Source organism: Nannobrachium achirus (genome assembly GCF_963921795.1).
Source record: "Nannobrachium achirus genome assembly, chromosome: 17".
In the NCBI taxonomy this organism is placed as follows: Eukaryota; Metazoa; Chordata; class Actinopteri; order Myctophiformes; family Myctophidae; genus Nannobrachium; species Nannobrachium achirus.
In genome coordinates this window covers 19,461,103-19,477,954 of record NC_137824.1, presented here as the reverse complement: position 1 = coordinate 19,477,954, position 16,852 = coordinate 19,461,103, and the positions used below count along the sequence as shown (strand labels likewise).

General features: G+C 45.5%; 3 protein-coding genes across 3 annotated transcripts; 2 read left to right on the top strand and 1 right to left on the bottom strand.

Annotated features, from left to right (window-relative positions):
* Positions 1-1,460: 1,460 nt before the first annotated feature.
* Positions 1,461-4,124, bottom strand: LOC308302163 (phosphofurin acidic cluster sorting protein 2-like; the record flags this gene model as incomplete). The annotated part of the gene is made up of 1 exon (XM_080746389.1): positions 1,461-4,124. One exon carries the CDS (start codon positions 4,122-4,124, stop codon positions 1,461-1,463), a length of 2,664 nt encoding a protein of 887 aa, XP_080602515.1.
* A 3,992-nt stretch (positions 4,125-8,116) lies between these two features.
* On the top strand, positions 8,117-9,448 carry LOC308302316 (cysteine desulfurase-like; the record flags this gene model as incomplete). The annotated part of the gene is made up of 1 exon (XM_080746572.1): positions 8,117-9,448. One exon carries the CDS (start codon positions 8,117-8,119, stop codon positions 9,446-9,448), a length of 1,332 nt encoding a protein of 443 aa, XP_080602698.1.
* Positions 9,449-12,924: 3,476 nt separating this feature from the next.
* Positions 12,925-15,363, top strand: LOC308302165 (zinc finger protein RFP-like). The gene is made up of 2 exons (XM_080746391.1): positions 12,925-13,016; positions 13,422-15,363. Exon 2 carries the CDS (start codon positions 13,431-13,433, stop codon positions 15,066-15,068), a length of 1,638 nt encoding a protein of 545 aa, XP_080602517.1. The 5' UTR covers positions 12,925-13,016; positions 13,422-13,430; the 3' UTR covers positions 15,069-15,363.
* Positions 15,364-16,852: the final 1,489 nt, after the last annotated feature.

The window sequence follows — 16,852 nt, the reverse complement described above, 5'->3', positions numbered from 1 at the left end:
TCCACAGATCACGTCAAACCCAGATTTGGCTAAAATAAAGGGTTACATTTGTTCTCCTACTATGCCGCTAAAATGTGGAACACCCAACCGAAGGCCTTAAAGGAGTGTGAATTCATACCTTCCTTTAAAACCACTCTGAAAAGCAGCAAGACTGATCTCTTCTTGCGTCCCCGACCTGGGGTCGCGTCGGATGTTAACATTTCACCAGGTTAGCTTTCACCAGTGTCGGCAGGCTAACATTTCACCAGCTTCCTCCCATGGGGGTGTGTTTTATTTGTCTGTCATTCAAGTTAGAAAAGGATCCCAATTGAAACAAGTCCAAAAGCATTTTTGAGGTGTTGATCCTTTGATCTTGTACCACAGTACCAGTGAACTGTACTGTCATGAAACTGTACCTTTTCCTATGCAAACTTCTAATAGTCTTCAATCAAATCAATCAATCAATCAATCAATCAATCAATCAATCACTTAAATGTGCATTCTCATTGCCACCAGACGATGGCACCAGATAATCTTTTTTCAATGGTCTGACAATCTGGTGGCTGAGTCACCAGACTTTCCACCAAATGCTGCTAAAGTGCATTTAAGCCTCAGGGCATGACACCTTTGATTGATTGATTGAATACTTTATTAGAGGTTTGCATAGGAAACGGTACAGGACAGTACGGTTCACTGATACAAGGTCAATTAAAAGGATAAAGACCACAAGAAAGCTTTTGGGCTTGTTACTTGTGCCAGCAGAGCCCGCATTCGGCTTTGTATGTATGTATGTATGTATGTATGTGTACACATATGCATGTATGTATGTACGTATGTACGTACGTACGTGTGTCGGTGTCTGCCCATGTTCAAGCCCGTAGCCCAATGAGGAACCAGCATTCCTGGTGATGCCAGTGGTGATGTCACTGGCATCGCCAGTGGTGAGCGCACCTCATGGCGCACAGTGAAAAATGAACCTGTTTAATTATTCCAAATTGTTTTTGATGATGCTTCCTGTGGTTATACTGTAGAAAACAACCAATGATCTTAGATATGAGTAGTACACACTACACACAGTATTTGGTTTTGGTTCGTCAAAAAAACGAAAAAGAAAAGAAAAAGCTGGGGTTGAAAAAACAAATACAGTGGCAAAAGGTCACTGCACATCAGCATTATGCCTCTACATTATCTATAAAAAAAAAGAAAATATATAATATTACATTTTAAACCCTTAAACCGGCATGTGGCAACATTTCAGGATAGCCACACATTTAAGGCAGCAGCGCAGTAACTCTTAAATAGGAAATTCCGCTGGGGACCCCCCTGGAACTCCCTCACAGACCCCCTGGGGGTCCCTGGACCCCACATTGAGAACCAGTGCTGATAGGTTTCCCTCTCTTATACAACTATTACTGCCAGCCAGGAGTTGGGCTACCGCTTTCTCTGTATCCAGTGCAGGGGGTGGCAGTCGTTGGCTGTGATCACATGGGTTTAGTGTAACCGAAGACTCCCACAGGGAAATGCTTGACATGTGTCGGCCACTGGGCGGCTAGCTGGAAAAACTGGACGTCGTTCCACTCGACTCCGTCGATGATCACTCTCAGCATGGTGTGCTGATGCTTGGCTGTGCAGACCAACCTGCTAATACCATCGATCACTTGGCTTTTAGAATTCAGCTCTTTCTCCTTGAGCTTCTTGCTGAGGAAAATCACTTTCTTGTTCTTGGTGACCACAGTCATAGCCATGCTGGGAGGAGGGGGGAGTTCACCACAGCCGGTGCCGGCGCCGCCGCAGGGCAGTCGGCTGACTTGGAGAGAGTGGAAGTTTCCCTTCAGGGTGTTTTTGCGCATGTCTCTCTTCTCTCCCTCCTTCTTCTTCTCGGGGCCCTGCCACGTCCAGTAGTCCACCTGGAGCCCCATCACCTCACCACCAGAAGGGGACTGAGAAAGTGGGCTACCTATCTCTTTACCATACAGGCCAGCCAATGGGGGGGCCGATGACGGCAAGATGCCGGTGTTACCGCCACCCATGGCATCGTCCACTGAGGTTGGGAGGCTGTGCTCCACAATACCAACCTTTACAATGTCAATAAATGGCACAAATTCCTGACAGGAGTCATCATCGTGGCTCTTCTGTTTGTAGGTGAGCATGGCTTCTGAGATGGGGAAATGGTGGGACACGTTGGCGCCAGCCAGATACTCAACAACTCGTCCTGCTACATCGAAGTTAACTGAGGTGGGCCTGTCCGTCCTACAGAACAGCTCCCTCCATGCTGTGTCCATGAAGATGCTGTTGAATCTGCTGTCAAATGAGGCCACGTACTTTGCCAAGGGGTTAGAACCTATGGGGATGACCAGGAAGACGATGTAGCTGAGCCAGTCGGGCGTCTTATTGGCCAGCTGCTCCACGAAAAACCTCAGGATGGTGCTCAGGTAGATCTGGTCCCCCACCACCACCACCTTGATGGTGGACAGGGCCTCCACGTGGCAGTTACAGAATCTCTGGATGCGGGTAACAATAGTGTTGAAAGCAGCCTGCACATCGGCAGCAGAGCAGGTGGATACGATGGGCTGTTCCTGTTCATGGAGCACCTCTGCTAAATACTGTCCTTGCCATTCCGTGGTGTTGACGAGGATGATGCTCTCTGGCAAGCACTCATCAGAGATGAGGATCTGATTCAGCTGGTCGTATACAGACATCCTGGGAAGCTGTGCTCTGGAGTCTGAAGAGCACCAGCTGTTCACACTGCTGGATGTGCTGTGTGGCCATCGCTGACACTTGTTCTCCACTTTGCTGGGAAACATGGGGTTTTGGGACTCTGTCTTGAGTGTGCCCACTGTGTGGTCGGCCAGCAGTTCGGTCGTGACGCTCCAGCTGCTACTGCTCACCTCCTCGGGCACCGTGCCAACCTCATCCATCTCGGTCGCCACGACAGGTGTGTCTGCGACTCTGTCGTTTTGATAATTGTCCCCTTGCACATTCAATTTGTCAACAGACAGAAACTCTCCACTAGAAACTCTCCACTCTCTTTCTTGGATCTTTTGGCTGTGTACGTGTTCAATCTCTGTATGGGAGCCGGAGTGGGACGTCGCTTCAAAAAACGGCTTGAGTTGTGGCCTGGGCAGGCTGACGATACTGTCATTGTCCTCCATCTCTGATCCACTATCGCTCTGGTTGTATGCCTCCAGGCTTTGGTACAGCAAATCCAGGTCCTCCTCCACCTCCTGAGTCTGGTCTACTGGGTCCAAGTCCAGGACTCCGTCAGTTACCTTGAACTTCTTCAGCAAGGCCACAAACTTCTGCTTGAAGTTTGGGTGCCTGGTCATATGAGTGGTACGGCTCATTTTCCTCCTCACTTTGTTCTTCAGCTTCCTGACCAAATCGTCATAGAGATCACTGGCTTCCTGCTCTGACAAATAACTGTCATCATCTTCCTCTGAACAGGTATAGATGTAAGGGGGGCGGTCTGAGGTTTTGGTCTTGCGTCTGGCCCGTCCGCTACTATACTCGTGGTCGATGGGCTGGCTGGACAGAGAGCACACGGTTATCTCTGCCACACGCACTGGCGGCTCCTTCACCTTGCTGTAGAGATCAAGTATGTGTTCTCTGTCTGTCGGGTGCTGCATCACATCTGTCATATCAATGACTCCTTCAGCCAAAGTCTTGTAGCCCAGGATGGTGTGGTGCTTGTAACGCTTTCTTCGCTGCAGCATGATCTGGAGTCGGTTGGCCCTCTTCAGAAAATGAGGATACTGTAAGGAGAGGTGAAGCTCCAGATCAGTCTCCATTGGGCCACTAGGTGGTGGTAGAACATACTCATGTGATCTCAGGAGCCTTTTGTAACCCTGTATTTTCACAGCTATAGACAGGGAGTTGAGTTCTTTATTCATTTCTTTCAGGACAGAGAGTTTCTTCAATGTGAGACTGCAAAGCCTTGGAACACAGCTTGGGGATGATCGGTCTAACTCCCAGGTTGCGATAATGTTCATAGGCACAGGCGCCGTGCCAGAGCTCGAACCCGGGACACCAGCCCCGGTGATCACTCCTGTCGAGAGGGAGGTCGGTGCTGGTCCACTGCCACCGCTGCTTGGGTTTGGGAAACCGGACCGAATGCCTAGTCTATCTGCAGCAGCCGCTGCCATCATCACCTTAACTAACTGCGTGAAAGGAACCTGAGCTATAACTATTGGTGCGGGAGCTACCTCCCTCTCTCTATCCGTAATTGATGAAGACTACACTTGACCTTTTTTACTGCCCCTAGCGGGATGATGTCACAATGACGTATTTGGAGTTTTCACTACAGCTGTACCCAAATATGGAGTATGTCATCTAATCTAACCCTGTCAGTATAATGTTACATACAAACGATTAAGGTGGCTCCATATATGGAGCTCCATGTCAACCATGACATATATGGAGCTCCAGGTTGACCATTGTCAGAATATAGAGTGCATGAGATCGCTCACTCAAACATCTTGAGTAACCATGGCGATATAACGTGGAATCCTCTCAAACATGCATACTACTATGTGAGTGTGTGCGTGTGCAAGCGCATGCTTGTGTGTGTGTCCCTTTTATGTCCTATATGGAGTTGAACTTTCCCAAGCTGATTGGCTGAAATACTAGCCCATATATAGAGATCACTGAATTCTCCAAACTTGGAGAGTTCAGGGATCTCCATATATAGGCATGGGACCGACTGGCTCGGCGTGTGTGACACGCAATTCCTTATATGGGCATAAAAGAGATACAGACACACACACATAGAGAAATCTCCATAAACAGGCACTGTACAACTGGTCTCTGACAACGGGGTGTGGCATGCATTCCCAGCTTGCATTGTTCCCGAGTAGGCCGGTGATACATTCTAAAGTCTGTCTCTCTTCATACCCAAATATGGACATGACTGATGTCATAGTGCTGACATAGTAGATGATGTCATAGGCCGGCCTCCAAGTAACCTTTCCATATTTGGAGACATTGACCATGTCATCACCGCCAATATAAATGCTTGTGCTGCTGGGAAAGAGTGCACAAAGGGGAAGGGGTCATAGTTTTGTGTATAGCCGAATGTCAATAAAGAGTTCTAATAAAGGCTGTTATGGACGACACAGGTATTAGACAGTCGTTCTGCGACACAGATGACTTGCCTGGGATGGAGGATAACTCCCCATCTTATCACAGTGTCCAGCGGCAGTCACTGCTGAACATGTCGCTGGTCAAGCTGCATCAGCGCAACAAGCGCACAGAACCCGACCTGTGGCGCTCCCTTCTCATCAGTAACATGGTGCACAACATCCAAGAGGAGATGGACCAGGATGGAAATTGTTCCGTGATGCTTCCCGACTACTTCGACATGTCTTGTGGTTCAGACTTGTCACAGCGGCCCGTGGCCAGTGGCGAACTCTCATACCAGCCTCTGTCTGTGTACCAGAACCCGATGACCTTTGACCCTTATCCCGAGGAGTTAGAGGAGGAGGAGCAAGAGTGGGAGAAGGAGCAAGAGTGGGATTGGGATTGGGAGTGGGAGGAGGAGGAGGATGAAGAGTCCTACTGGGATGATCAGGACCTAGAGAGGAGCAGGTCATCAGGCCCAGGTCCATTCTGGGAAAGGAGTTGACGGAGGAGGTGGAACTACTCTAAAGCTTTTATCTCTGGGACCCAGTCTACACCGTAAAATCCTCAACGTTCATTTGTCTCTAAGCATGTACAAATGTATACACTATCAAGGACCTCAAGGACCACCCTTAGAATCAGTGCTCTAGCACTCCTCAATCCTTGCATGGACGTCAAGGACCACCCTTGAATCAGTGCATCGCCTCTTGTCGCCTCTTCGTTTTTGACAGACCAGTATTTAATCTCGGAGAGGGGCAGAATGTCGTCTCGGAGATGAGATTCAAGTGTCACATCTGACCAGTTGAAAGAGTTAGCATAGAGAGACTGGACGACCTGGAGAAGAGATGGACACAATAGACAAAAGACAAAGTGCGTGCCAGACAAGTCATCAATGGGACTTAAAGGGATGCTGGCTAATACGACAAATATGCCTCATACATTATAATTGTCCTCTATAACTACAATGTAAAATTCAAAACACCTTAAATATTGTATTTCTTCTAGAAATAGCTAATCTTTCACTCAATAGGGGAAATGCCTGTCGCAAGTTGATGATGTCATAAAACCATGTGTGGTCTATCCCTATGGAATTTATGAAAATAAAAACAAACGTAATACTTCCTATGGTTAATATGAGCATCAAAACAATATTTCAAATGTTTGTGTTTCCCCTATTGAGTGAAAGATTAGCTTTCACAAAAGAAGAATTTTACATTGTAGTTATAGAGGACAATTATAATGTATATAAGGCATATTTGTCGTATTAGCCTAGGGATTCTTTTAAAGTTATATACCACCCTATGGCTCTGAAACATGGAAGACCACAGAGGGCCTCACAAGCAAGATCCATGTGTTTATTAACAAATTCCTGCATTACATGAGGATCAACCAGGACAATATAGCTACTACCATCAAAAGGGCAAACTGGATAGGCCACACACTTAGAATAACATCACAAGACAGGCCATGGACATGGTATTGGGTTGGTCAAGAGTGAGTTGGCAGGAAGCAAATACATAATACATTTTTGAAAACATGAAATGGAAGCTACCGGTGCCATGGCATTGGTCCGAAATCTCATTGTTCCTACATACCATTAGTCAGAATATGGTGATGTTGACCTGATAAAAATACTATGCCTAAACCTAACCCTAACCTCAGTAAAACTATGCCTAAACCTAACCCAAACCCTAACCCTAACTAAATTCGGACTAATGAGATGTAGGACTAATGAGATTTCTGCCTTATGGGCAGTCCCCAAGATTTCTGCTTCATGAGTACTTTTACTTTTGGTATTTTAAGTACATGTTGATGCCAATACTTTTATACTTTTACTAAAGTAAATTCTACAATGCAGAGAGTATTTCTGCATTGTAGTATTGATACTTTTACTAGTAACAAATAATTTGAGTACTTTTTCCACCACTGGTGTTAAGTGGTCAGATGGGTGGCCCGCGTGCATTTTTCAGAGCATGTTATGGTCAATCAATTGATTTGTTCTGGCTTGGATCAACGGAACAAATGTAGTATACTTTCTAAGTTCTCAACATCTTAAAGAAAAATTATACATAAAAAATGAAAAAGTAATGGAGTAAACGGAGGTTAAGCGGAGAGGCTCCTCCTGTCTACATGTCGAAGTATCCTTGGGCAAGACCATTTAATGTTATATTATCAATAAAATCATAGTGTTTCACCAATAATTTGGGGGCTCACTTGTAGTATCCTCACCAGGGATATGCAGAGAATGTTAGAGATGCAGGGCTGATATTTATAAAAGGGCCTTTTGGTAAAATAGCGTCACAGCGCGAGGCGTTGTGAGCTTGGAGGTCGGCTATTTTCGGTGCTTGATAACACACTGAGCTAAGCATAATGGATTTCTACACAGAGAGGGCACAAGATGTTGCATTCAAGTTCAGATGACTTTGGACAAGGAAATTCTCTTGAATGCTTCAGGTATGGCATGGAAAGAGGGTTAGGGTTCTTCTGGATATAGGGCAATTTTTACAGACAGATAAAAGGGCAGGGGCTCAAGCCCCCTTTGATGACATGTAGATATGACATGTATGACATGTAGATATGACATGTAGATATGGCATGTATGACATGTACATATGACATGTATGACATGTAGATATGACATGTAGGCTATATAGATAGAGGAGAACCTGCATGTCGTCTTCCAATTTTATCCTCAGTGGCCAAATCGCCAAATTACTCAAGAAAGTAAATGCTTGAACGTTTGTATTGTCACACATAATTGTGAACGTTTTCACATTTTGTGAATTCATAATCAGGGCAATCTGTGTTCTAAGACGGTAACACGGCACTGATAATCAATATGATGTGATATGATGTCATTGACATGACATCATCGATATGACATCATCAACATGACAGCGTGGGTTTAGAAGTACATGGTTTCACTGTCACTGAACTGACATCAACAGCCTGTTCTGCAGAAGAACCCATACAGAACCATCGTTGTGTTGAACTCAAAGTATTGTTGTTGTTTATGGTTTTGATGTTGTCCCGGGGAAGGACACTCCTGTCGTCTATCAGGAGGTTCTCTGTCCTCCAACACAGATATGGACCAAACCAGCAGCGAAAAGACTCGACAAAGAATGGTGAACCGGAGAGAGATGACTTTCGACCTCTCTACATGGACTTCCAGGCCACTACCCCCGTGGACCCCAGGGTGCTGGACGCCATGATGCCCTACCAGGTCAATTACTACGGCAACCCTCACTCCAGAACGCACGCCTACGGCTGGGAGAGCGAGAGTGCCGTGGAGAAAGCAAGGAAGCAGGTAGCCGATCTCATAGGGGCGGATCCCCGAGAAATCGTCTTCACCAGCGGTGCCACGGAGGCCAATAACATGTCGATCAAAGGCGTGGCGAGGTTCTACAAGGCCACGAAGCGGCACGTGATCACGACCCAAACGGAACACAAATGTGTCCTGGACTCCTGCCGTGTTCTGGAAGCCGAAGGATTCAGAGTCACTTATCTGCCAGTTCAGTCCAGTGGCTTAGTGGACCTGAAGCTCTTAGAGGACTCTATTGGTCCAGACACCTCTCTGGTGTCAGTGATGACAGTCAACAACGAGATAGGTGTCAAACAACCCATCAAGGCGATAGGCCAGTTATGTCACAGTAAAGGAGTGCATTTTCATACCGACGCAGCTCAGGCCGTGGGGAAAATTCCCCTCGACGTCAACGACTGCAAGGTCAACCTCATGTCCATCAGTGGACACAAGATCTACGGTCCCAAAGGCGTAGGGGCTCTGTTCGTGCGTCGCAGACCCAGAGTGCGCCTTGAGCCGCTACAGAGCGGTGGTGGCCAGGAGAGAGGTCTGCGCTCCGGCACTGTCCCCACCCCTCTGGCTGTAGGCCTGGGGGCTGCGTGCGAGATTGCCATGCAGGAGATGGAGTACGATCATCACAGAATCTCATCGCTCGCCGACCGCCTGACGCAGAAGATCACGTCTGGGCTCACCGATGTCATCGTGAACGGAGACCAGGAACACAGTTACCGCGGCTGTATAAACCTGTCCTTCGCCTACATAGAGGGGGAGAGTCTATTGATGGCTCTGAACGACGTGGCCCTGTCATCGGGAAGCGCGTGCACGTCGGCGTCTTTAGAACCGTCTTACGTTCTCAGAGCGATCGGAGCGGATGAGGACTTGGCGCATTCCTCCATCAGGTTTGGCATTGGCAGGTTCACCACTGAGGAGGAGGTGGATTACACTGCGGCCAAATGCATTGAAAAGGTTCAAAGACTGAGAGAGATGAGTCCTCTGTGGGAGATGGTCCAAGAAGGAATCGACATCAAAAACATCAAGTGGACACAACACTAAACTCTGCCCTCTTCCTGCAGCACAGCTAATTAGTGGAGAGACATGATGATGTGTGAGGCGTCGCGTACTACTGCAGCCTTGTTTCATTACAATACTGCTGAACGCAAGCATCTAATCATATCCCAAATAGTAATCGCATTTTGAGGAGCCTCTAGAGTACACCTCAAAAAACGTTCACTTCTGCCTATAGGGAGCACCACAAATGCAAACAGTTGCACTACCGTCTGCCGTACAGACTCTTATTTCCCCCCACAGCTAACTTGTGTCCTGACGGCTGCACCCCAACTGAAAACAAAGCCCTGGGTAGGCAACCAGGCCTGCGCTCCGAGGAACACTTTTCTAACTAACTTTCATTTGATGATGGATGTTAATGGGGCTCTGATCGGGATGAAACCTTGCCCAAATTTGGAGTCTCACGTCATAGATCGTCACAGACAACTGACATTCCATATCACATCACAGGTTGTGCATTTGAAGCCCAAGAGCCACACTGGTTCAATAATTAAAATAATCTCCTGGATTATTATCCTATAATAAGGACACATTCAAATTAGTTTGAGAGCTTAGACCAAACTACCAGCAATGGGGACAACAGCCAAACAACACGCACGCCACGCACACACCAGATATTCCTGAGAACACCAACTTTGATGCACAAGACTTTTCCAGTCTTGTGCAGAAAACACACATTCAAAATCTTTCATTCATTCCTTATTCCCTATTAATCCAATGCAGGGGCATGATGAGATAAATGAACTCCCATGAAATTGCATATCATTTTATTAGAATTTCATACTCTAGAAAGATGGCTTAACATAGACCTCAACATACAGTAGACATACCAGACATATGAACCAAGAGAGATCAATCTGAAGTTATCACTAGTCAAGTGGTCCTCAAAGTGGGGTCCTCGAGGCGGTCCCAGGGGGTCCCCACCTAAATCAGCTAATATAGCATCAAAATCAATTAGCATTTTAAGTATATGCATTTGGCTATTTGAAAATAGCTTTCAACAATGCAACATTTTATGAGCAGTAGAGCTGCCATTTAAAATAAAATAAAAATCTTGAAAACTATTTACGCCCATATTGTGTGTGGGGGGTCCCTGGCACAAAATATGTTCAGATGGGGGTCCTTGGCTAAATAGCCTACATTAATCATGTCATTTATAAGACAATACAACACAATTACTCTTGGTGGGAAGTCGTTAAAGGAGTAAAGGAAGGAAAGACATGATGACCCACAGAAAATACTCGAGCAGTGGTGTAAAGTAACTAGAACACTGACTTAAATGTAAGCAATTTACCCCGAGTGAGAGGACATTATGCTCTCATAATGTCCGCAGTGAGGGTGTTATCGGACGAGGCGCAGCCGAGTCCGATAACACCCTCACTCAGGACATTATGAGAGCATAATGTCCGACCCCGAGTGGTACATAGCTTTTCTACCACTTTTTCCCGTATACATGAAAGAAAACACATAGTTGTAACTTGCAAGGATCTTAAGTTACAATCATTATTGCCTATAAAACTTCCGCGAGACAGCAGATAGTTCCACAAACAACATCTTCTACTCACCAACAGATGGCGCCAACTCCATACTAATCCATGCGTCTAGCTTACAGCTAAACTAACGTCAGTTAGAAGTACCGTTCCGGCCGTAAATAGAGGCTGTTCGCTTCCAGAAAGGCATAGGTTCAGAGAAAAGGGGCTTTAAAGTTGGCGGATTGCATTGGATCCAAATAAATCGGCGACTATAGCATGCACGTTAGTAAACATAGGACCGTTGCCACCGTCATTTGTTGGTTGGGGGAAAGGTGTTCCGACTACCTCCTGAAGTCCCCGGATGTACACTGAGGCGCATTGATCTCGGACACACAACTTTGCGGCAGTTGTCCTCTCATAACCTCCGGAATTTAGCCAATCAGAATCCAGTATTTGAACACGTGACTCGAAAAAGTGGTAGAAACTGTATTTAAGTAGAATATTGAGGTACTTTACTGAAGTATTTCAATGTCCAATACTTTTACTTCTACTTCACTACATCTCTGAGGGAAATATTGTACTTTTACTCCACTACAATTATTTGAAAACAAATTACTAGTCTGGATGGAAACCGAGGAAGATTGGTGACGCTGGAGAGACAGATGACCACCAGGAAGAGCCTGGCGTGGGTGTATGAGGTTAGCAACCTCATGCACAGCACTCGCGAGAGGGCACCAACTCAAGCTACAGACATTTATTCAGATACCCTCAGAGTCTCCCGAGAGGGGGGGAGTATGTGAGACTCAACAATACAAACATAACGGTAACAGCCCTTAACTAATCACAGCTAACAAGATGGCTCACCTAAACAACATCAGCTGGGGAGAAATTGGAAGTAAAGTGTCACTGCGAGAACATCTGCAGGAACACAAAAGGTAAAAATACATCAAGCCAGGACCAAGTGTGGAGAAGAGGGGAGAGACTTGGTTGGTGAGTTGGTGAGACGAAGGAGAACTCCGGGCAGGAATAACCCCACAGTACTGGAGAACTCTACGCACCTGTGTCACCTCAAGACCTCAGGAGGGACCCACCCAATACCTCCCCGGAGAAGCCTCTTGTTGGGAAAAAATCAAACCTCGGTTCGAAGTGGAGCGGTGAGTGTGTGTGTGTGTGTGTGTGTGTGTGTGTGTGTGTGTGTGTGTGTGTGTGTGTGCCTGCCTGCCTGCCTGCACAACAGCGCCCCTCCTTTAACTTGTGTGGCCACACAAGGTATTGCCAGGCTACAGACATACCCAGCCAGCCACATAGCCAGCCAGCCAGCCAGCCAGCCACAGACATACCTGTCTATTGGGAGCGCTTTCACCGCTCCAAAAACAAGTAGAGCAGGAGAGGGGAGTTTAGCCTTGGTCAGGAGGAGGAGATGGGCAGTGATTTGGCCACCGCTGCCGACCCGGCCATCAGGAGGGTGTTGTGGTTTGCGGGTCGAAACACCACCTATGATCGATGGTTACCACCTGAAGACATCAAATTTTCCTGGCCAAGGCTACATTCACCAAACATGAATGGAGGAGAAGCATCGTTAGATGTAATTATAATCGTAGATTTTTAAATTCAAAACACATTTTGGCCATTTGAAAATAGCGACGCATTGTGAGCTTGTAGATATGCTATTTTCAAAATATTTGCACACAATTGAAGAATATTATAAGACACATTCTTCTGCATAATGAAGTAGCCTAGTAGGCTACCTTTACATTTTGATACCTATACTTGTGTACTTTTACTCAAGTAGCCTACATTTTTAATTCCTGACCTTTACTTGTAACAGACTATTTCTACTTTCTAGATTGCAGTAGGCCTATTATTTTTTACTTTTAGGCTACTTACGTTTTTCCACCACTGGACTGGAGGTGAAGGGTTAACATTACAGCTACAAGGAGGAGTTTCTCTCAGTGACGCAGATCTAGAGTGAAATGAAAGTCAAAGTTTGGCACTGAGTAACCTCGCCTCACAGTTTGGCAGCACACGCTTGTCTTTCTACTTTTTAGCACCGTCATTTGACAACACTTGCAGAAATTGAACAGGTGAGTAGTAGGTCTACAACATATAGAGCACAATGGTTCGTTTTTTTTATGTCATTTTCTTTCAGTAGTCTGGATCCACTCATGTGTTGTGCATAGCTCCACTAACGCTATGAACAGAGCTATCATGTGCTATCTCTCGCTCTCTCTCTCTCACACACACACACACACACACACACACACACACACACACACACACACACACACACACACACACACACACACTTACTATGGAAAATATATATTGAGCAAGCCTAATTTTCATATCCCTTGAAAATAATCTTTGTACAAATGATAGGTTTCCATTAATGCAACATCATTGTGCTCTATGCATCAAGATAGATCATAAACCACACATCTGTTAGAAGTAGGCCTAGCATTAATGTATTTGATTTCATTTTCTTTCAGTGTGCAGAAATGGCATCGGCCAGCAGTCTCCTGTCTGAAGAGCAGCTCCTGTGTTCCATCTGTCTGGATGTGTTCACTGATCCCATCAGTACTCCGTGTGGACACAACTACTGCAAAACCTGCATCACTCAGTACTGGGACACTAACGATGTGTGTCAGTGTCCACTATGTAACAAAACCTTCTGCGAGAAACCGGAAGTCTTCGTCAATACTTTAATTTCTGAGATGGTCGATCAGTTCAGGAAGTTAAAGTCTATGAAAAACACTTCCAACACAAACCAAGAAGAACCTGCTAAGTCAGATGTAGTCTCCTGTGACGTCTGTACTGAGACCAAGCAGAAGGCCTTGAAGTCCTGCCTTGTGTGTCTAATCTCCTACTGTGAGACTCACCTGGAGCCCCATCACAGAGTCACTGTGTTAAAACGACACAAACTCATCGATCCTGTAAAGAACCTGGAAGACATTATGTGTAAGAAACACGACAGACCTCTGGAGCTGTTCTGTAAGACTGACCATGTGTGTGTTTGCCAGTTCTGCACCGAGTCAGACCACAGGCTACATCAAATTGTATCTCTGAAAGAGGCATGTGAAGGAAAGAAGGCTGAGCTCGGAAAGACAGTGGCTGAAGTTCAGCAGATGATCCAGGAGAGACAACTGAAGATTCAGGAGGTCAGACACACAGTACAGCTCAGCAAGAAAGACGCAGACAGACAGACGGCAGACAGTGTGCAGGTCTTCACTGCTCTGATCAGCCGTATTCAGAGAAGCCAGACTGAGGTTATTAATGTGATCGAAGAGAAGCAGAAAGCAACAGAGAAACAGGCTGAAGGCTTCATTAAAGAGCTGGAACATGAAATCGCAGAGTTAAAGAAGAGGAGCTCTGAGCTGAAGCAGCTCTCTCACACTGAAGACGACCTCCACCTCCTCCAGAACGTCACACCCAAACCGCCACCCACCAAGGACTGGACAAAGGTCAATGTCCATCTGTCTCTACATTTGGGGACTCTGAGGACAGCTGTGGCTCAGCTGGAGAAGACACTGAGTGAAGAGATGGAGAAGCTGTATGATGCTGAGCTGAGGAGGATCCAACAATATGCAGTGGATGTAACGCTGGACCCTGATACTGCATATCCCTATATCATACTGTCTGGTGATGGAAAACAAGTCAGTCATGGAGACGTAAAGAAGGCTCTCCCAGACAACAAAGAGAGATTCTCCAAGTGTTCCTGTGTCTTAGGAAAAACAAGCTTCTCCTCTGGGAAATTTTACTATGAGGTTCAGGTTAAAGGGAAGACCAAGTGGGATTTAGGAGTGGCCAGAGAGTCCATCAACAGGAAAGGGAAAATCACATGTAACCCTGTTGATGGTCACTGGTCTGTAAAGTTGAGGAATGGGAATGAGTACGGGGCTAATGCTAGCCCCGTTGTCCTCCTTCCTGTAAGAGGGGAGGTCCAGAAAGTGGGAGTGTTTGTTGATTATGAGGAGGGCCTGGTCTGCTTTTATGATGTGGAGGCCAGAATTCACCTCTACTCTTTCACTGGATGCACCTTCACTGACAAACTCTATCCCTACTTCAGTCCATGTAACAACGATAGTGGTAAAAACGCTACTCCTATGATCATCTCTCCTGTCAATCCCACGGATTAGACTAATCCTTAGTATTTGGTGGTTTCTTTGCATAGATAATGTATTGTTTAAATTGTACTCTGAATTGAATTCACAATATGCATTAAAACTAAAACATGAGAACATCTTAAATGTGATTTACAGTGTGGATAAAGGTTGTTTGGTGTTAAATGAATCAAATATGTAAACCTAATACTATGTTCATGTATATTGCAACAACTATTGTTGGAATTGACAATTTTACAAAACCTAACAAGTAATTCAAAGGAGATTGTTTTTGTGGTGTCAATTGTTATTTGCCATCAAACTGTTTCGTTCAAGCTAATTGAAATAAAGACCTTTACATTTTTGCATCCTACCAGTGACTTATCGGTTACCTGCTTGGTCTGTCACAGAACTGATTCCCATGCCAACAAGAGAAGAAATGACTGTATAGCCGGGGACCCAGTCACCAAAATGGGAGGGGACCTGTGATTTTCTGCCGTACTTTTTATTTCTGTTTTATCTATTAGTTTGGTCATTAAGGTCCACAGAATGAGAGGCCTGCTCTGCCGGAAACATTGTGAAAAAAAGTTACGGCCATTTGTATATTCACTTAACTGTCCCACTGACTCCACTAGAAATATATAAAAAAGAAATATCTGCTTTAATTAGCATGTGAGGGGTCAAACTAGGCGTTCCTCATGATTCTGAATCCATTGCAAGCATTTGTTTTGCATGAAAAACATTCCTTGGGCTATCTGCCGAAAGTTAACTAGTTTGACCCCTCACATGCTAATTAAAGCAGATTTTTCTTTTTTTATATACATATTTCTTGTGGAGTCAGTGGGACAGTGAATATACAAATGGCCATAACCTTTTTTCGCGATGTTTCCGGCAGAGCAGGCCTCTCATTCTTTGGACTTTAATGACCAAACTAATAGCTAAAATAATAAAAAGTACGGCAGAAAATCACAGGTCCTACCCTATTCCTTGAGCCTTTGGGCTTGTGGGTCCCCGGCTAGTAGGTACTATAGGCCAGTGTTTCCCTGTCTTAGCTCGAGACTTCAAACATATACAATTGGCTTCTCCCTAACCACTTTTCGTAATAGTGAAAATAGCCCTAAGAATATTTTGTTGACTCATAATGAATGCTTGTCAAAAACCCAATAAACAAATGTTAAAAAAGTGCATGTGTTGCTATGCATTGTCATTGTGTGCTTGTAGATGGGCATTTCTTAAGCCCCATTTTATACTAAGCCAATCTACAAGTTCAGCAAATTGCGATGCAACACATTGAGCTTGTAGATATTTCTGAAAAGGTTTTGCCTATAAAGACATGCTAGGTTGAGTGGTATACATATATGTGTGCCATCCAGCTCTGGAGGGGTCCAACCATAGTCTCTGTCAGGTGGAAACCTCAGATGTCCAATACTGATCAGGATTCAAATTGAAAAATATATTGCTACAAGCTCAAAGCCAGCTCAGTGGCCTTGTGGTTAGTGTCCGCCCTGAGACTAGGAGGTCGGGGTTCTGATCCCCGGCCAAGTCATACCAAAGTCTGCAAAATGGACCCACTGCCTCACTCAGCATCAAGGGTTGGATTGGTGAAGTCCCTGTGACACACTAAAGGGTGTGTACTTGTACATCAAGCTGCCTCACGCTAAGGAAACGGGATATGGGCCTGTACTGTAGGCCTCTTGGCTTACAAGCTCAAAACACGTCACAGGAGCTTGTAGATCTATTTTTATGCTTTTGTGTGACGCTGTAGTATGATCAAGTAGTAGGGCATTCATTTTCAGGATATATTTCTCTAAATATGGATA